The 22,566-nt window shown below is 40.0% G+C and overlaps 1 protein-coding gene across 1 annotated transcript in view; it reads left to right on the forward strand.

The window, feature by feature from the left end:
• Positions 1-2,671: 2,671 nt before the first annotated feature.
• LOC124263043 (ubiquitin carboxyl-terminal hydrolase 48-like) overlaps positions 2,672-22,566 on the forward strand; it is a 37,987-nt gene continuing 18,092 nt past the window's right edge. The window contains 13 exon segments of the mRNA XM_046697659.1: positions 2,672-2,789; positions 3,990-4,139; positions 5,290-5,407; positions 6,242-6,374; positions 7,289-7,364; positions 11,368-11,425; positions 12,529-12,653; positions 15,626-15,734; positions 16,473-16,606; positions 17,922-18,004; positions 18,943-19,125; positions 20,083-20,181; positions 21,847-21,962. Of these exon segments, the coding sequence (XP_046553615.1) occupies positions 4,006-4,139; positions 5,290-5,407; positions 6,242-6,374; positions 7,289-7,364; positions 11,368-11,425; positions 12,529-12,653; positions 15,626-15,734; positions 16,473-16,606; positions 17,922-18,004; positions 18,943-19,125; positions 20,083-20,181; positions 21,847-21,962 (1,368 nt within the window). The 5' untranslated portion in view covers positions 2,672-2,789; positions 3,990-4,005.

The following is a 22,566-nucleotide window of genomic DNA, read 5'->3' on the forward strand; positions in this document are numbered from 1 at the left end:
TAATTCTCGAAATTCACCCCGACCATGTTTAAATGCACATCTCAAAAAGCGATTGCACGAAATACGACAACGTGGTTCCCAATAAATATCGCCCAAAACTGGAATATCCCCTACTTTCTTAATAGTATATATTTACTTCACCAATACGAACAATCACAACTGAACACACATTGACCTCGGCTCTTTAGATCAGCGTCAGCAGTCAAGATAACAGTCTGCTTTGTCCCAACGCAAAATGCATAAAAAAACCAACACATTGACAATGAAAATGAATGACCCGAGGGATGTATGGGACACGCCGATGACTGAAAGCTCTGTATCCTGTACCATATGAGCAGGTCTGTGAGACGGAACATCAGGGCGAGCTGGCTACACTGGTCAGGACAAATGGACACAAATGATCAACACTCTGGCCTTTTGATGAGAGTGGCATTAAGAAGATTAATAGGAACTAGTAACTAAATAGTTCTCCGGATATTAATATCGTCATCCACTATATAGCATCTTGTATATGTATATATTAAGACTATAACGTCTTAATTCTCTGAGTAAACATATAGTTGTCTAGGGTTGTTCAATGTATCTCACTGCGACGTTTTCAGAACTAAATAAAAAATGACACATGGTCCTGAGCACAACGTGCACATCATAAACAAGGCGAAGTTACTCGCAGAGTGGACGGCTGGGTGTCTGTGTCCGGCTGCTTGACGTACACGAGACTGTAAACCCAAGGTGTATGAAATGACGGAGTATTATTATCACTATAATTTTTATCATTACACATGGTGATAACCAAATAAACAGCTGGCATCGTCATCTTGAATGATGTGACGATGTAAAGCAAAATGAACCTCTTGCGGACTTAATTGAAATAACACATAATTATCGTATGTGTGTGTGCATGCGTGCGTGCTTGTGTGTGTGTGTGTGTGTCACACACCACCCTCGATCATCCAGAGTATCCTTCATTCCACTTGTAAGGTGAGGTGAAATTGGGTTTTACGTCGTGCTTGAGAATATTTCTGTCATATGACGACCTGCATGCGTGTGTATGTGTATGTGCGGCTGCTTGTACTAGCCCAGACTGAAGCTGGTTTTATAGTGCTAGCCCACTGAGATACCATGCCGCAGTGAAGCATGAATACCCCACTCAGACAAATTATACTGACTCCGAGCCGACCAGTCCTTGTTGTACCCATTAATGCCGAGCGCCAGGGCAGGAAGCAACAAGTACCATATTTTTACGTCTTTTGGTATGACGCGGTCGGGGATCGAACCCGCGACCTTCCGCTCTCCGGGCGGACGCTATTCAACTTATAAATATCACGGACCCGCTGTCTACACCGACACGGAATACATACCGTAGGTCCTGGAACGAACCCGCGGGCGACTATTTATTTCAGAAACGTCTTACGCCCGGGTCTATACACAGCAGTTGTCTGTGTCCACGAACTGTCAGAGAATCTCAAAAAGTAATTGTCGGGCACATTCAGTTTTATGGGTTATATGTCATATTCATTAGTCAAACGGAGGAACACATATTAATGCAAAAGGAGGAAAAGAAAGATTTCTAAAATCACACAGAAAACAGACACCGCTTCCAGTCTGCTCGATGGACTGAAAACATCAGGTCTGGGCGAGATTGAATCTGTCATGTGACATTTAATATTGATTCCCTGATACTAGTAGGCCTATATGAACAACCTCCAACCGGACAGTACAACATCAACTAGTGAAGTCACGGAGCCAACGTCCTCTTGCCTGCAACAGAGTGATTTGGACACATTTCTAACCGGGGACCCCAGTTTGGCGCCTATGTGAACATTTGTTGTTGTTGTTGTAAGGGACAAATCATAATTTATGGCTGGTGTGTGTGTGTGTGTGTGTGTGTGTGTGTGTGTGAGACCGGGCCCCTGCAAGCCATGTACAAAACCAATTACCCCCCTACCCCCTCCTATAATTTTAGGCATAGTTTTAAAATATGTTTATGTACAAAATTGCTGACCCCCTAGCACATGTATACAAAATTGCTGACCCCCCTACCTCCCTAGAACAAAATGGGTGACCCACCCTTAAAATCATCATCACCCTCCCCTAGCCATAAATTATGAACGGTCCCTAAATCAGATAAAAAAAATCAGAAATGAAGCACAGGGGGTTCAGTGGATACTGGCATGGCCAGGCGCGTAGCGAGCCAATATTTTCGTGTAAGCCCGTTAGGTTGCAAGGCAAAGAAAATTTCACCAAATACATCGGAGGCTATTACAAAAGCCGAAACAAACCCAGTTGACATAAGTAATTAAGAAAGTTGCGTCCCGTGTCTTTACCAAGAAAAGCACCCGTGAAGATCCGGGTTAGAATTGGTCCTCAGCAATCCATATGCTTGTTGTAAGAGACGACTAACGGCATCCGGTGGTCTGGCTCTCTGACTTTGGTTGACACATGTCATCGTATCCAAATTGCTTAGATAAATGCTCATGCTGTTAATCACTGTATTGTCTGGTCCAGATTCGTACAGACAGCCGTCATATAGGTGGAATATTGCTGAGTGCGGGGTTAAACGACAACCAAACCAAAACAACCAAGCATGATGGGGGTTGGACGCAAGGGAGGCCACTCTAGACAACGTCTCATAATCTTTAGACATGTTATAGGGGGCTCAACAGTAATTTCGCTTGCGACGTTACCAAACATCAACAGAGAGTTTATTATTTTGAATGTGCGGAATGGTTTGATGGCATTATTTCCATTTTTGTGTATCATAAACTGGACATATATTAGATAGAGATGTAAGTATGAAATTCTTGCGATCGCAGAGTGAGTCTGGATGGGCTATCGGATGTGTCGTTTGGGTGCAGATGCCTTGAACTTGGGGCGCGAAGTTCAATCGAAGAAATTGAACGAAATCGAAAGTTGTTTTATTTTTTTTGGACACTATTTTGCAAAATGTCCCTTCATTGGTTTCCACTATTGTTCTTGTTGCATGTCTACGTGTGGCATGTTAGACAATTCACGTTTGAACAAGAGTGATCAAAACTGTATACATTGAATGTGTACATATTGGTCGATATGTTTGTCTACATTCGTCCTTTGGATCTTGAGTGAGTGTATCAGTATACAGAACTAAGCCAGGAATCTGAATACCCATAAAAGTAACAACCGAAATATACCCTGGTCACCCCAACAAATTAAGACAGGCTCTAACGTCCATATATTGAACGTTGCTTGTGAAAAAAATTAATTACACTAATAGTTATGATCATATTGTAGAACAATGTTAAGAATAAGTATAAATTGTATCATGATGACCAGTTTGGTGAATTTTCCCTGGATTATGTTTGAATGAATACAAATGAATAAAATACATCTCCGTGCACTGTCACATATTTTATGCAGTGGCTTCTTTGTACCTAACAGACACCTCTCTTCTATGTTTGGCTCGTGCAAGTTATGGGATACACGATGTAGCAGCACACTACAGCATGAATGTTTTTCAACTTGGGCAACAAAGCTCAAAATAAGCAGAAAAAATGTCTCAGCTTTCAATTGTATAGTTTAATATGATTTGACTTTGAAATAGAATATCAAAGCAATTGATTTACACAGAATCTAATGACATCTCTTCTTATTGACATGTTAGAAGCTGATTTGTAATAATAAAGGCAAGATACTTTATCATATTTACAGATGACATCTTTTTAATACATTATGGTGCTGCATTTCGATATAGATTCTTAAATTGTTGTAAAGCAAGGTTATTGCTTCTTGTCATCTATAAAGCATTGTGCCTTTGTCATAATTAACATGCCAATTGAACATCATAGAAATATTACTCAAGCATAGTAGTTTCATAATGGCAGACATAAACATATTAAGGTACTATGATGATGGGTTACACAAAAGTTGTATATGTCTATTGTCTAGCCATGCATTGCTTTCACTGGAACACAAGTTGCCAAATCATTTAACCTAACTGACTGTATTTTCAGATTGTCTGTGGTGAGAATGCCTCCAAAGTTACAGCTTGACAAGGCTGCCTGGCAGTGGGCAGATATAACCGACCCACACAATGTCACACAGGAACATGTCAACATGGCCTACAGGCTCAACCTGAAGCCTTGCTCACAGGGAGCATGCAAGTATGTCATTGTCAGCAAAGTTTTCACTCATACAGACAATTCTATCAAGACTTCAGTAAATACTGGACTGTGATTGGTTAATTAAAGTCATTCAGAGGTATGGGCGAGCTGGCTAAGGTGCCAGGCTAATGATCCAGTGAGCATGAGGTGCTGGGATCGAGCCAACCTGTGACCGGGGTGTAAAAATCTAGGAGTCAGCTTTGTGTGCAGACTCTTTCAGTGTTGTCACAGCCCCTAGTGTACAGTACACAAACCTGTGCACTTAGAAGAACCCACGAATCCGTTGGTATATGACCTGATGGTGGCCACATGAATACGTGCAAACACCTAGTTGCGGGTACAGCAACGTGTAGTAAACTTGGACAAAGTTCTGTGACTATGTGTCCCAGTTCACCCAGCTGTGAATGGGTACTTCGTAAGGATGGGAAAGCCGCAATAATTCGGTGCGCCTTGTGGCAGCAAGAGTTGTATGCTCCCCAGGGAGTTAAGATAATAAGCTTGTGCCGTTGAGATTGACATCCAATGATCGAGGGAAAAAATACCAGTGCCATCAGCATGCACTAGTGTGTGGATATGTGCGCTATATAAATATCCAATAATAATAAGAAGAATAATATTATCACGTTATATACTTCTGATTTTCCGACAAAGTATGTATTATTTTTTTAAATCTTAATAATGCGGTTATGGTAGAATGGAGATAATCATACTGTGTTGGAAAATCAAAGGTATATAACAAAATTATAATAGCTCTAACTATGTTATTTAAAACCTCATGCTATGCATATAGTTTTAAATCAAATTTAGGGCTATTATAATTTCCAACACAGCATGTTTATCTCTTAAATAGTTTTCCTCAGGTTTTGCTTTCCACCGTCCGCAGACACAGGATAAAAGCAGTATGATCATCCAGCAACTGTTACGGCACAAACTGGCCAACAAATCCTGAAGAAACTAGGCTGACAAATTTAGTTGATGTGTTTCTAAATTATGTTAAACTGGCAACCGTAGTATTAACTGAATATTTTGAAGAGTATATTCTGAAATCAAATTGATAGATATATTTCTGAAGACCTTATAGTTGAAACAAATACCTGAAGCCATTACCATGGTAACTGCACCTCAGCTCATGCAATAATGTTTGTTTCAGGAGGAACTGTAGGGGAAACCCATTTTGTTTGAATGCATTAGGAGAAAAGTCTTGGTTTGCCAAGCTGGATGAGAGAAAATGGCATGACTTTGACCCCCAGACAGAGAGGCGGCAAAAGGTAAATCCTGTTATTCTCCTGTCCATCATATCACTGGCCTCCCCCCATTATCCCCCCCCTAGTTCTCTATTCGCCTACATCCCAATTCTCCTACAGTCTTAAAACAACATTTCATGGTCTGTTGACTGTTGATTACGCAATTATAAACTAGTGTCACCCCTATGATCTAAAAGTTGGCTCTTCTAGTTGAAGTAGTTGAAGGACAAAAAGACAGTTTTCTAAAGAATTTATTTATATCTGTTACTTGTCATTTTCTGATCCAACACATGGCAGATCAATTCCTCCATTTCCTCAATGACACGAGCATTCGATTTCTGTAAAAGTTAGTTCAGTGTTGTACACCATTGATAGTTTGTAGATTCATCAAATCTTTAAAAGTATCAGCAGAGATATTTTTGAGCCATGACATAAACAGTAAGCATTTGTAAAATGTGACAATCAGTCTGGTCACTATGGTGAACTTCGTCTGCCCTATCTGCAATTTTGACAGATGTGCTGAAATGCTGTTGCATTTTGTCAATTTTAACTGCGTCAATGTGGTCTATAGAAACTTGATGTCTTGTTAAGGTCGACTTTTGAAAATTTTGACAAGCAAATGTAAACGGGTTCGGTTTATTTTTTTGCCCAAATGCACATACCACAGGTCATGATGCAGTATTTTGGGTTTTCAGCCTCTTTCTCTACATTTCTACTGGACGCATATTTGTGTGTCGCATAAAACCCTGCACAGTGATGAAGGTGAGATTCAGAAACAATGACAACATGAAGTATTCCCTAATGTATGTCATGTTGGTTCAAGCCTTTGTAGCCAAATTTATGTTTTATCTTTGACAGGGTTCTTATGTGGGGTTGAAGAATCTTGGTGCAACCTGCTATGTGAATACCTTCCTACAGCTGTGGTTTCACAACCTCCCTGTGAGGAGAGCTCTGTACCAGTGGAGGGAAACTCACATGCCGGATGTGTTGAGTACGTCTTGTCAGTTCCAACCTTCACGCCGAAAGCTTTGTCAAAGTGTGGATTAAGGTTCTTAGTTCAAGATCACTAGATCACGGAGTGGATTTGGGATTACTACTTTGGACATGTGGGGTGGGGTATCTAGCTGAAGTTGTCTATATCATGGATGTGCAGGGTATTTGGATAAAGTTGTCGAGGTCTCTGATGTGCTATGGCTAAAGTTGTCATGAGATGTTTAACAAAAATCTTTAACTTTGTATGTCAATTTTGCTTATACTTTAACATATACATGACACATCTGTGTTTAAGAAATCTTTGAGTGAGTTATTGAGTTTAGTTTTACACCACACTCAGCAATATTCCAGCTATATGGCGGTGGTCAGTAAATAATCGAGTCTGGACCAGACAATTCAGTGATCAACAGCATGGGCATCGATCTGCTCAATGGGGAACCGATGACATATGTCAACCAAGTCAGCGAGCCTGACCACCCGATCCCGTTAGTTGCCGCTCACGACAAGCATTGGTTACTGAAGGCACATTCTAACCCGGACCTTCACGGGTTAAGAAATCTATGACAAGCCTAAGACTACCACATGTATTAGGACTTGGATCATTGCAGTGCATTTATCATCATTGCTTCCTTAGATCTTAGACTGACTGACTGACTGAGTTTGGTTTTACGCCGCTTTCAGCAATATTCCAGCAACATCACGGCAGGGGACACCAGACATGGGCTTCACACATTGTGCCCATGTGGGGATTCGAACCCGGGTCTTCGGCGTGACGAGCCAACGCTTCAACCATTAGGCTACCCCACCGCCCCTTAGATCTTAGAAGAGGTAGACACATTTATGACACCAGAGACTTGATTGGCTATACTTAACTGTTTATCTTGTCAATCGTCAGCCTGTGTTTGCTTGAAGGTGATGATTGGACTCCCTCAACAATCTGTGGACATCTTCAAGTCATCTTTGCCCTGCTTCAGTACAGTATTAGAAGGTGTGTATCACTAAGGTAGATCTTAGTTATAGATAAGGTGGGTGTGTCATTACAGGTAGATCTTAGTTATAGGTAAGGTGGGTGTGTCATTACAGGTAGATCTGAGTTTAGGTAAGGTGGTCGTGTCATTACAGGTAGATCTGAGTTTATGTAAGGTGGGTGTGTCATTACAGGTTAATCTGAGTTATAGGTAAGGTGGGTGTGTCATTTTAGGTAGATCTGAGTTATAGGTAAGGTGGGTGTGTCATTACAGGTAGATCTGAGTTATAGGTAAGGTGGGTGTGTCATTACAGGTTGATCTGAGTTATAGGTAAGGTGGGTGTGTCATTACAGGTAGATCTGAGTTTAGGTAAGGTGGGTGTGTCATTACAGGTAGATCTTAGTTTAGGTAAGTTGGGTGTGTCATTACAGGTAGATCTGAGTTATAGGTAAGGTGGGTGTGTCATTACAGGTAGATCTGAGTTATAGGTAAGGTGGGTGTGTCATTACAGGTAGATCTGAGTTATAGGTAAGGTGGGTGTGTCATTACAGGTAGATCTGAGTTATAGGTAAGGTGGGTGTGTCATTACAGGTAGATCTTAGTTTAGGTAATGTGGGTGTGTCATTACAGGTAGATCTGAGTTAAAGGTAAGGTGGGTGTGTCATTACAGGTAGATTTGAGTTTAGGTAAGGTGGGTGTGTCATTACAGGTTAATCTGAGTTATAGGTAAGGTGGGTGTGTCATTTTAGGTAGATCTGAGTTATAGGTAAGGTGGGTGTGTCATTACAGGTAGATCTGAGTTATAGGTAAGGTGGGTGTGTCATTACAGGTAGATCTGAGTTTAGGTAAGGTGAGTGTGTCATTACAGGTTGATCTGAGTTATAGGTAAGGTGGGTGTGTCATTACAGGTAGATCTGAGTTTAGGTAAGGTGGGTGTGTCATTACAGGTAGATCTTAGTTTAGATAAGATGGGTGTGTCATTACAGGTAGATCTGAGTTATAGGTAAGGTGGGTTTGTCATTACAGGTTAATCTGAGTTATAGGTAAGGTGGGTGTGTCATTTTAGGTAGATCTGAGTTATAGGTAAGGTGGGTGTGTCATTACAGGTTGATCTGAGTTATAGGTAAGGTGGGTGTGTCATTACAGGTAGATCTGAGTTTAGGTAAGGTGAGTGTGTCATTACAGGTAGATCTTAGTTTAGATAAGATGGGTGTGTCATTTTAGGTAGATCTGAGTTAGGTAAGGTACAGGGTGAGTTATAGGTGGGTGTGTCATTACAGGTTGATCTGAGTTATAGGTAAGGTGGGTGTGTCATTACAGGTAGATCTGAGTTTAGGTAAGGTGAGTGTGTCATTACAGGTAGATCTTAGTTTAGATAAGATGGGTGTGTCATTACAGGTAGATCTGAGTTATAGGTAAGGTGGGTTTGTCATTACAGGTTAATCTGAGTTATAGGTAAGGTGGGTGTGTCATTTTAGGTAGATCTGAGTTATAGGTAAGGTGGGTGTGTCATTACAGGTAGATCTGAGTTATAGGTAAGGTGGGTGTGTCATTACAGGTTGATCTGAGTTATAGGTAAGGTGGGTGTGTCATTACAGGTAGATCTGAGTTTAGGTAAGGTGAGTGTGTCATTACAGGTAGATCTTAGTTTAGGTAAGGTGGGTGTGTCATTACAGGTAGATCTGAGTTATAGGTAAGGTGGGTGTGTCATTACAGGTAGATCTGAGTTATAGGTAAGGTGGGTGTGTCATTACAGGTAGATCTGAGTTATAGGTAAGGTGGGTGTGTCATTACAGGTAGATCTGGGTGTCATTACAGGTAGATCTGAGTTATAGGTAAGGTGGGTGTGTCATTACAGGTAGATCTGAGTTATAGGTAAGGTGGGTGTGTCATTACAGGTAGATCTGAGTTATAGGTTATAGGTCATTACAGGTGGGTGTGTCATTACAGGTAGATCTGAGTTATAGGTAAGGTGGGTGTGTCATTACAGGTAGATCTGAGTTTAGGTAAGGTGGTGTGTACAGGTAAGATCTGAGTTAGGTAAGGTAGATTACAGGTAGATCTGAGTTAGTTTAGGTAAGGTGGGTGTGTCATTACAGGTAGATCTGAGTTATAGGTAAGGTGGGTGTGTCATTACAGGTAGATCTGAGTTATAGGTAAGGTGGGTGTGTCATTACAGGTAGATCTGAGTTATAGGTAAGGTGGGTGTGTCATTACAGGTGGATCTGAGTTAAAGATGAAGTTACTGACTGTCTTCACAATATTTAGGTCTCAGAACGTGGTCCCCACAACAGTTGAAATGACCCCATATTTTATGTTCATGAGCTCCTGTCCACAAGCCCTGTCTTTGTGAGGATTAAAGATTTTTAAAAGATATATTAAAATTTGAGATGACCCCCCGACCTGAAATGCTCCACAGTACAAACATTATTACCTACATGGGCGTAAATATCGGGGTTCATATTTTTCATACCATGCCCTGGGTCAAAATATCACTTTGTCATGGTGACGTGACATGAACAATGTTATGATGTAACGTTTCTTCTCTGACGTTGCTTTCTACATGCGGCGACGGCAGGGAGCCAGCCTATGTTTGAAAGTAGATTTGGGTAAATTTTCCTCAATTTGACAAGTTCGGTAATAAACAGAATATTATATTTGTGCTCATATCATACTGTGTTTATGACACTTGTGCCTTAATATTGGTATTTATTACCCACGTGGTCAACGTATGGCTAGTTGCATACTAATCTCGTACCTCACACGAGTGTCGTATCGCGTTGACCTGTGTCGTAACGACTTGACCTGAGATTCTAACGATTTGATTGGATAACCGATGACCTCTCAATTAGGTCACATTCTGACGTAACTATTTTTTCATTCATAACAAACACGTGAATTCATTCATTCTACAACTTAAATGCATTGTGGGAATGTAAACATCGCGAACGTTGCCGTGTCGCTGTTTAATTGTGAGTCGAACTGAGACATTATATCCGTCGAAAAACGTAAACGCAATGTTTCCACCAGTGATGTTAGCCGAATGAAGCAACTGCAAACCAAGAAACGGGGTGCTACGGAGTAGTTGACTGTAGGAGGCTGTACGAGGCGATGACAACTGACATGAATCGTGACGTCGGTTACCATGGCAGTGACGTCATTACAGTGTGACGTCATGCAAATATTGTACTACGGTACAAAACTCTTCCGCAACCTCTTTATGAAACCTGTTTTGGTTTGAAACCAAAATATTAACAAAAATACGCTATTTTGTCAATTTAATGCATGTAAGACGTGGGTAATAAATAAAATACCACACTCGGTCTCATTACATACGAATTATACGAAACTCGTGACCTTCCTATGTTATCTGACCTCGCTTTCGCTCCGTCAGATACCATAGCAAGGACACTTGTTTCGTGTAATTCGTATGTAATGAGACCTCATGTAGTATTCTCTATTTATCACTTAATACAGTGATATTTTGCCTGATACTGACTTTCCTTGCCACCCCGATATTGGCAGGATAGGCATCAGAGGGCTTGTTTCGACCACACCCCCATTTTATGCGGATACATTGTCATCCATTTATGTCAAGATCGCAGCACCTAGCAGAAAATGTGTACCATGTGGGATAAGTCATGTGACTATAACCTTCTAACGCCTCACAGGCAGCTTGGGTTATCTGGGGGAATCCCTCCTAGACTTTGTGATGCGCCGTTGAGTAGCTTCGAGTTCAATACCAGGCACCACAGAAATCCATGATATGTATTACATACATTATGTATATAAAAGGTAGGTGTATTACTTTTGTTTGGTAAAAGTGGATGTGTCACTACAGTTGAGGTAGATACTCTTGGATGTGTCACAACAGGGCGTACTTTTGCCATTTAGCGACCACTACAAGTAGATAGAGATAGGTGTATCAGTGGGTAGATATAATTGATTGTATCATTACATAAAGATCAGCATTGGTGTTTTCCATGAATAAGATATAGCAGGTTGATTTCATGTTTTCTTCAGATACATTGATCCAAGTTCGTTCATCAACCACCTGGGCCTGGACGCTGGTCAGCAACAGGTAATATCCAGCCATGTGTTGTCAGGTGTCACATGAATGTGAAGATCTGGTGTCTGTATTCTCCACTACGTTAGACTGACGTGATGAGATGGACAACTTTGAGCCACACTTGGCAGACTGGCAGTCATTGCAAACACCTTGTAATAAAATTAAGTCGTTAATGAAGAAATCTTTTTCTGCTATTTGATGTATCTTACAAGAATGAATGTAATAGTTTCTGTAACCATGGTTACTGGGTGGTAATAAGAATTATCCTTGTTTTCAGTGGTGTAGAGTGTATTCAAAATGTGTATTTAGGAGATAATCCTATTGTGTTTATAGTTTGGAAGTGATTTTTGTTGGTTGAATGCTGCTAAATGTCATTTAAAACCGAACGCGTTAGCGTGAGTATGACATTTAAGTATGTTCGTTTTTGATTGGCTGTTACTAAAAAATTAAAAGTGAAAAATTTTCAATAACCACTTCTGAGTGCCGGTTCACTGCGCGTAGTGTCAAAACATTACAAGGTAATGAGTGCTTGTTTAAAACGCGTTTTATTTTTCATGGTGCATATGTCATGGTAGAATGGTTTGTAAACATGAGTATTAGGGGGTTTTGTAATTAGAAGTATATGGTGTATTCATATGTGTTGGTGTATTAATGAATATATTGTGGTAAATTCATGAGTATTACTTGGCTTATTATAAATATCTTGTATATTCAGTACACTGTGTAATCAAGAGTATGATGAGTATGTTGTGTACAGATTCATGTATTGTATACACATATATTTGTGTATATCATGTCTTCACGAGTGTACTGTTTATTCATGATGATGTAGTTGATTCATGAATAATACTTTACCGTGAAGTTTACATGATATACAGCTTTTCCACTGGACAAGAGGTCGATCATGTGATTGCTAAACTGACATTCATATGTGTATTAATGACTCATTGTGACATTCCCTTGTTCTCCACATGAGTTTTTAAATTGCATAAACACTGAAAGAATACTTGACACTCCTGTAGTCAGTGGTGTTCTGTGATATTGTCAGATTTAATGTGATGTGATCTGTACCATGTATTGTATGACACACTGAGGAGAATATTAGATGTTTTCAGGATGCCCAGGAGTTCTCCAAACTGTTCCTGTCCCTGCTAGAGGATGCCATGTCTGCCCAGGCTGCTCACGGCAGCTCCAACATCGTGCAGCAACAGTTCCGCGGGGAGTACTGCTACGTCACAAGGTGAATGTCATACTATAGTTAGTGTCATCAGGATCAGAATTAGAATGACTTGCTCTCTGTACTTTGAATATGTTCGATTGAACATCTCAGTGTGTGTTTACATTTGTTTCTTTGGAATTTTTTAAACGGGAAGTGTATACAAAATTTTAATCACAGTTTGAAACGGAAGGGAATTTTAAATTCAGCATCAGTGTTTCAAAATATACTATTTGTCACACTGAAAGTAAAGCGGTCAATATAAGCATTGAAATAATAGGGAATTATGAGGCCTTTGCTTTCTTAGCTAACCAGGACTGAGTTACCCCCCTTAGAATATGTCGTAATTGGTGCCAGTTAATTTAGTCTGGTCTCCTGTCTAGTCATAATGATGACATGTGTATGACATCCTTATCGGTAGCTGACTTTCGCAAAATGGCCTGTTCACTGTGCGATATTAGGAACAGTACTTTCCCTGATTCAAGGATCGTATATATGTATACTGAACAACATTAGAAACGCACCACCCATATAAAACGAAATATCCCCGTCAGACTGAAATATACCCATGATGTCTGAGCATCGTCAGGTGTTTTTTAAGTGTGGTGCCTTTCTAATGTTGTTCAGTATGTAAATGTGCCATGTAAGTAATCAGAAACATTCTGACAATTTACATGTTGTTGTTTTCGTTATGTTTTCATTGTAACCAAGGGAAATAGTCTAAAATGAGGAGAAGACCCATTAACATTGAACATGAGTTTGTGTCTGTCGTGGCTTGAAGGAAACTATCATATATTGTGTTGAATATACCAAATCATGGTTTTCACTTGATTTTACATTTAGTATTGGTGACAAAAAACATCAGTGTTCACGAATGGTGTTTCAAAGTAACAGGTCATTGGGTCCTGTATGTTTCAGATGTCTGTCTGACCCATTGAAAATCACAGGACCCATAGAATACATTTAGACACACATTACAGATTTAACATTTCTTATAATTGGCATTGAAATTATTAACAAGCATCCGATATATCAACAGCAAACAAGTGTCACATGTCACATATAACAACTTCAGTCAAAGTCATTGTGAAATATACAGTCAGACACTGGGGCCGGCGGGTTGTAGACTTCTATCTGACCGTTGGCGAATCTGCCGGATTTGTCAGAGGGTCAGACGCTATTCGTGAACACTGAAACATTTGTCATTTTATTGCAAACAGTTTGAGGAATTCAGTTATTCATGACAAGGAAGATCAGTTTAAAGCATATGTATTGTAATTGGTGTAATATATCCAACATAACAACATGACTTTATAGATATGGCAGTCACTTTGACATTCCTTTTGCATATTTCCCAAAAACATTCTGGGTGATTCTAAGGTCATCAATAATGTTTCAGAATGATTTGATAACAATACAATACCTGTGATCACTATTGGTCTTTTCTTAAATTCAATTCTCTGAGTAAATATTCAATATTTAGAAAATAAAGCTACTCCGTTTTCAATTTTGCGGTCCTTTATCGTTGATTTAAGACCGCTAAATGCAATTTATAAACCAAATGCGGTAGCGTGAGGTTTTATATTAAACATTTAGCGGTCTTAAATCAACGATGAAGGACCGCAAAATTGAAAACAGTAGCTTTATCTTCATTCTAGCTCGACTGATAAGCGTTTTAAAACTGAACTGTTTGGCGCGCAAGAACACAAGGCGCGAAGGGGCCTTTTTCCTGGAAATCTCTTGGAATCGTCCCATTGAAGGACAGGTTGTGTAATGAACAAAATAAGACATTTTCAGCAACATAAATGCTTTATTTCAGGAACCAGTATGCTTGTATTTGTAACAAGTAGCACACATAAATAAAAAATACAGTTTATACTGTGAGCAAGTACAATTATTTGATTTTTCTCACGAGAATTATTGATCTCCCCTACTGTATGACAATCGACTCACCCAAATTAACTTTATTCACGGAAATAATTGTTGATAACCACCCTACTATTCCCAATTTGGAAAAGACCTGACATGCCACGTTTTATGTGGGATACATGGACAGTGGAAGTGGAAGGACTGGGCTTTACGGCCGGGACGGAAGTGGTCAGGTTAGGGCATGTGGCTCTCTCGACGTCAACACACGTAGATATTGACCCGGTTTAAATATACTGCCACTTTTGTGCTGCTGACGGATTTTCTAGCTTCGTAGTTTCTTCACTGGGATTAGGGTAAAAAAAATTCTTCTTCAAACCATTCGCTTTTTACTTCAAAAACACCAAAGATGCTGCCGAGATAGAAATTGCCGATGTCCGACATGTTTGTTTACAAACAATAGGGTCAACGAGTTCATTGTATTCATACCAGGTGAATCGGTCACTTTAATTAGCGGTCTTAAACTGCCATTTAAGTACGGTTTTGATGAGCTCTCAGCAAATCAGAATCAAGTATCACACAATGTCGTGCTGGAATTAGATTTCAAAATGTATACGCGATAACACTCATGGATTATGATTTTGTAATGGCAACAATTCTGAGACTATTTTCATAACAGTCTGACACACATAGATGTGCAAAAACCTCTATACCTCACTGTGAATGTGAACAAATATCCCTGTAAAACATGTTTAATACTTTTCTTTACGATGTTGTCTTGAATGTTAAAACAGCTGAATTATGAAAATGAGAACTTAAAAAAAGTCCAGGCAAGGGGGTGGTGAGGTAGCCTAGTGGTTAAAGCGTTCATCCATCATGCCAGTGACCCAGGTTTGATTCCCCACATGGGTACACTGTGTGCAGCCCATTTCCGGTGTCTCCTGCCATGGTATTGCTGGTATTGCTAAGAGTGGCGTAAAATCACACTCACTTACTCACTCCAGGCAAGTTCATTGTGTAGTTCCCATTCATACATACATTCCTTAAGAAGTACTGGTAATAGATTTTATGGTTTAGTGTTCTGTGATGTCTCTGTGTAGTGTTGACATGTACGTTTGACTTCTGGTCAGGTGCAAGAACTGTGGCAATGAGTCAAGAACGGGGTCAATGTTCTATGAGCTGGACTTGAACATCAAGGGACACAAGTTATTAAAAGAGTGCATTGAGGATTTTCTCAAGGTCAGTTGCATACGTTTTACTCACTCATACCATGCTTACAATATTCACTGTCCAAAACACCCTTACTGTGTACTTGGTGTATGGAGGTACCATACAGGTGGTGTGGAAGTTAACCATGTGCATTGTTCACTGTCACATGTACACAGGATGATGTTACAGGAAGCCGAACATGGAGATATGTGTCCTGTTGAACATGTTAATTATCTTTTGTAAAAGTGATCCATTTGTCGTTCTGCAGGGAGATGAAGTTCATGATCAGGTGTTGCCCTCCTCTGTTCTGGCTGTAGTACATGTGGGGGATTCACTGTTAGGCTTCTGTGTTCAACTATTGTGTGCCTGATGTGTTGTACCTAATGTGTTACTGATGTGTCTCATGTATGTCTGTTTTGTGTTGATTGTGTTCTATCCCTTTGTTCATGTGATGCATTCAACCCTTGTATATCTTATGTTCTACACTTCTATTTAATGTGTTTTATTGTGTGTCTGATGTTTTCTACAATTGTGTGCCTGATTTCTTCTTCTGTGTGTGATGTGTTCCACACTTGTGTGCCTGATTTCTTCTACTTTTGTATCTGATGTGTTCTACTTTTGTGTCTGATGTGTTCTACATTTGTGTGCCTGATTTGTTCTACTTTTGTGTCTGATGTGTTCTACTTTTGTGTTTCTGATGTAATCTACACTAGTGTGGCTGATGTGTTCTGCTCTTGTATGTCTGATGTGTGCCTTGTGTGTCTGCAGGAAGAGAAGCTGGAGGGAGAGAACCAGTACATGTGTGAATCCTGCGAGAGCAAACAGAACGCCACCAGGGCCATCAATCTGCAGTCCCTGCCTCCAGTCCTCAACATCCAGCTGCTTAGATTTGTGTTTGACAAGTGAGTTTGTAGTCTTCCTCATGTGGGATATTGTGTCAATCAATAAATAATGCCTTTTTCATAAAGTGGTCAAATGTAAGATAATGTTAAATTTGGGATTACTCGTTGTATGTAAGGTACAGATTCTAGTACTTTTTAGAGGTTGAGACCCATCTGGGATTCAAACCCACAGTCTCAGAGTGAGACACCTAATCGCCAGCAAACCAAGTTACTGTGTAGGTTCGAAATCTCCGATGGGACTCAACCTCTATAAAGTAGGTTCTTGAGAGGCATTTAGAAGTTGGTGTTCAAGTAAATGCAAATTATATGGATGACAACTTCTTTATCGTATATCACAATGTTTCTGGGCTATTCCTTGCCCCTTCGTCAGGTGAATTGTTAGCAAACAAGATACATCAATGAGTAGTAGAAAGAACCATAGCCTGAACTCTCCAGCAGCAGCAGGATGAATGCCCTCCCAAACCTGAACCTTCTCCTAATCGAATCAACATACCCGACCATGGCCAGATCAGCCACCACATCAGCCGTCTCACAAAGAAAACTACCAGCATCGACGTGACATTCCACTCTAATATAAGACCCTGAAACCATCCATCATTGATGTATCTTGTTTGTTACAATTCACCTGACGAAGGGGCAAGGAATAGTCCCAGAAACATTGTGATATACAATAAAGAAGAAGTTGTCATCCATAATATTTGCGTTTTACTCTAAAGAGTACTTGGGATCTCTGGTTAGAATAGCTCCCGTGAAACATATGCTGGTTATGTAACAGGCATCACTGGATTTCTGGTCCTGATTCGATTATTTACAGCCGTTAATCTTGCGGAGTGAGACTTTAAACAACAACCTATCAGACTTAATTATTTTGAACTTGCTGTTGTACAGCCTTAAAGGTGATGCCTGGAGCATGAATGTCACTCCTTGATTACTTGACGAAACCAAAGGTAACATTTTGTGGACTATCTTCAGACCCGTGACTAAATTAGCACACAGTCCCTTGATGCTATTTTCAAACTTAGTTATCATATGGTTCAACATTCAGATGTCATCATGGCCAGCATCAATGTCTGTTTTTGGAGATAAGGTAAACAGTGAAGATCCCTAGGAAAGTATGGCTACTGACACCAATATCTTTGTCCCTGTTACATGTTCATAAACGTTTCAACAGGACTTACACTGTTTAGTGAATTCACAAACATCAAAGTGGCCCCCATTCAAGAGGCATGACTTTGGATCCCTAGAGAAAACTGGAAGACCTCCTTGTTATGTGTGTGAAATGTTTGTTGACTGGTTCCTCTCTCATGTTTGTCAGAAACACTGGGCACAAGAAGAAGATCAACAGTTTTGTTCAGTTCCCTGAAGTTCTAGATATGAGCAAGTATCTTCGTAAGCCAGGTAGGCAGCCATTTTCCCTCCACTGTTGATTAATGCAATTAGCACATAAGCAAAACAAAAAAACCCATAAAAATGTTGCAGATTGAAGTTGTAAATAAACCCCAAAGTGATGCATGAGTATTGTATTTGTCAGCCAAAAACTCACTGGAATTGTCCAGGATGGTGGAGTACCCTAGTGGTTAAAGAGTTAGATTGTCATGCTGAAGGCCCGGGTTCGATTCCCCGCATGGAACAATGTGTGAAGCCTAGTGGTGGTCCGATTAATTGAAATAATCGAAGATTGGTCATAGTGACTAAAGGACCATGCAATCGATCATAATTTCTCATAATCGAACACAAACAGTTCTGGAACACAAACAATTAACAATATTTTTCACATGTTTGGTTTTGTCTGTTACATGTTGTAAGCACTGCAAGCTCGTTTCAAGTCATGATTGAATTTATCTTAAAGATTCCAAGAAATTTGTTCCCAACATACTAGTCATCCTTTAAAGATGTGAAATTTTGCCCCCCAAAAACAAAAGAACTACTTGTTTTTTACCTTATTTTTATGTGCATTAACAAATGTGCATTAACCAATTATTTTCGATGATTGATCGGTAGTAATGAACCAATCATCAATTATGAGATTTGAACCAATTCCCAACACTAGTGAAGCCCATTTCTGGTGTCCACCGCCGTGAAATTGCTGAAACATTACTAAAAGCGGCGTAAAACCATTCTCCCTACCTCCCACCCACTCTCTCATCCTCACTGGAAATGTCTTGGGTGACCATGGTTAAATATCATTGTATTATCTGGTCCAGACTCAGAATCTTCCATGTTCAAACTTGGTTTGTCAGCACCATGCAAAATTTCACAAATGGGGTAAGTATGTGTGACCTCCATCTTCCCAACCGCTGGCACACAGTGATATGACTGAATTGCTGTGATTGTAGAGAACACCGCTGTGTACGACCTGACTGCAGTGTTGATACACCGAGGCCCCAGCGCCTACAGCGGCCACTACGTAGCCCACATCAGGAAAGGACAGCAGCATCCGTGGTACAAGTTTAATGATGAGGACATCGAAGAGATGAAGGGGCGGAACCTGCACCTGGGGTCAGAGGAAGAGATCCAGGGTAAGTTGCAGGCCACTTCCTTGAAGAATTCATGCTACAGCCACTGTCAGATTTATTGAATTTCCGGTTGTAACAAACTCACTTGCCAACTCTGTTTAACACTATTTTATTGCACCCCTATCAATGGTGGCACTCTCAATCTGACAGCTCAACATTGGTGGGGCTAGTGCACACATCAGGAAATCACGTTTTGGATGATAACATAGCTTGTGGGTTAGATTATTGGTCCTGGACAAATGAAGCTGAACTATTCTTGCAACTCTCAAGTTTACATGTTTACATGATGTTTACTGATTTATAAAACAATTGTTTGTGATGTTTTAAGTTTATTTGGGCCACGAGAAGGTATGGTGCACTTATTTGTATAAAGAAGATGAAGTCTGGTGCCCAATAGCACCCTTCGAAGAAAATTGCATTCTATCCTTGAATTGATTGTCTGCCACAATTCGGTGTCTTGACATCGATCAATGTTACATCTGAGACTAAGTAATGGCAACACCTTTATTCTGTTAAACACTAATGACTGTTATGTGTCTACCATACACAACGTGGTATATTTTACTTTCTGTTTGATTGCTTGATCAGGTCATAATAATGTTTGGATAGGTGTGTCGAACCCTGGATTAGTCGAACTATACCTCTGGTACCTAGGCTTCAGGCTTACCTGAATAAGTGTGTGAGTTGGGTTTTACGCCGCTTTTGGGAATATTCCAGCAATATCACTCAGGGGATGCCAGAACACAGTACAGTGTACCCATGTGGGGAATCGAACCTGGGTCTTTGGCATGACGAGTGGACGCTTCGATCACTTGGCTATGACACCATCCTGAAAAATTAATAGGTGATCTGGTTTATTTACTGTAAAAGAACATTATGAATCACTTATTTGCCAACACATTTTCAACTTCTGAATTGTCAATCTCTGAATGTGAGTCTAAATACTTTATCTATTATCAGAGAACTCCAAGGAAAAGAAAGGGAGAGTAGCTAAAGGTTGCCACTCTTCCAAGAATGCCTATATGTTGGTGTACACGAGGCAAGGCACACAGGCAGAAGGTGGGTTTATACATCTTGTCCTAGTATTTGAGGCATCTGACTGTATGAGAACATGATGCATGTTGTAGACCTCTGGGTCCTGTTTCACAAAGCTCTAGTAAGTCCAAAGATCTCTTTTCTTGTAGCATTCGTATCTCCTATGTTTCAGTATAGGAGGTACAAATGCTACAAGAAGTTACGAGATCTTAGACTTACGAGAATTTTGTGAAACGGGACCCTGGTAGACAAGAAATCCACAAACGTAGTATCATGACACACTTTGGATCTTAATCTGGGGGAATATGGGATTCAAACTGAAAACAAGTAGATCTTTAGAAGTGATCGCTGGATAAATCTACAGATAAACTGCAGAGTGGTGTCTGTACCTTTACAGTCTGTCCCCATGAAAGTATGGGTACTGGGAAACATGTGCACAGCTGATTGCTATTTCCAGCTCAGATACACACGGTAATCTTAATCCCTGCAAATAATACAATGCCCAGCAAAAACAACTTAGAACTTAAAAGGTAAATAATCTTGAACATAGAGATTTTTTCTGGGTTACATCTTCTTTTTATTCTTTTTATTTTTAGAATAAAAAGAAGATGTAACCCAGAAAAAATCTCTATGTTCATCAAATATCATCTTCTAAAATGCCAATCAAGCATGTAAATAATCTTGTCTAGTGATGTTTATTTGCAAATTTGACGTCTCTACTGACAAAGTCATCTTCCGTTGTTTGTTCACGCGAAGTGATACGATGTTGTTTTCTTACCCTGGAAAAAAGTTTGACAAAAGCGTAACCCATGGATAAGATGACCCCCTTCTACAGTCTGCTTTTTTTTGGTCCTCAAAATTCGGCTTATAGACGGTCATATACGGTAACACTGCTAGTGTCTGATTTACATTTCTAAACTGATGAGACAATATTAAGATGAAGACAACACCAACATTTCCCTGTTACACCAGTGTAGATACTGATGCCAGTTTGGATGTAGAAAACCTTAACAGATGTGATGAGGGAGTATTTGTAAATTGATTGAACTGAAAGTAATATTTTATTGAAAATGTTTTAGAGGTTAATGTGTTGAAGTCTCAGGTGCTGATCATCAGGTAGTGGGAAGCTCAGTCTTGGTGTGACTGGAATGTTGACCAGATTGACATAACACTTAGGTGATAATCCTATTCTGTTTACATTTTGGAAGTGATTATAGTTGGTTGAACGCTGTTAAATGAAACATTTAGCAGCGTTCAACCAACTATAATCACTTCCAAAATGTAAACACAATAGGATTATCTCCATTCTACCATGACATATGCACCATGAATAAAACGCGTTTTAAATATGCACTCATTACCCTTGCGTAGTGTTTTGACACTACGCGCAAGAGTGAACCGCTCTCAGAAGTAGTTACTGAAAATTTTTCACTTCTAATTTTTAGTAACAGCCAATCAAAACGAACATACTTAAATGTCATGGTAGAATCCTGGTTCAACATCAGTGTCTGTGGTGACATATAGCATGTGTTCAGAAGTGTTGTAAAAAAGAGATGATTTCACAACTAGTAGCCCCTAGTAAAAGTCCATGTACTACAAAATATTGATCTAATCATGTGTATTATTGGCAACAGTTTGAGCAACATGACTGTTTGTGAGATAGCTGTTTGAGAGACTGACATGTTTCAGCTACCCCGGAGGAGTGCAGCAGCCTGGAGGGCCTCCTTCCCCCTGGGGTGCAGCAATACGTCCTCCGAGATAATGACAAGTTTGAAGAGTGGATCACAGACTTGATCACAGCCAGGGTAAGATGCTTGGTGAAAGGGGTGAAACTGACTCTAAACCAGCTTGTTTGTCACGAGTGTTTGGGATTATTTTTATGCCGCTTTTAGCAGTTTTCCCACAATATCACGGTGAAATCACACCAGAAATGGGCTTCACACATTATACCGATGTGGGGAACGAAGCCAGGTCATTGGCGTGGCGAGCGATTGTTTGTCATGAGTACAAAGGGACACTTGTGAACAAATACGTGATGGACTTGATGGATGTAACCTGAGGGGAGAGAGAGCTTCTTCTCTTTTATGTAATGTAGGTTACAAATGGAAATAGGGATTTTTTATGCCATGTTTAATGGTGCTTACAAGTATGTGAAAATTGGACAACAGAAACCTCCATCATTTGTCTGTTTGTGACATTGGTATAACTACTAGTGTCAATCACAAGGATGTTGTACTAGACCACCAAATTGTTATCAAGTATGGCAGCATTTACTTCAATTCATATCATACACAGAATGTCATGGCATTACTAGGGGTTTCCTCCCAAAGGAAACTGTACTGTGTAGACTCTCACTCACTCACTCACTCACTCACTCACTCACTCGTTCAAACCCACCCACTCACACAC

This window comes from Haliotis rubra, unplaced genomic scaffold (assembly GCF_003918875.1).
Source record: "Haliotis rubra isolate DU_JTF1 unplaced genomic scaffold, ASM391887v1 Scf866, whole genome shotgun sequence".
NCBI lineage: Eukaryota > Metazoa > Mollusca > Gastropoda > Lepetellida > Haliotidae > Haliotis > Haliotis rubra.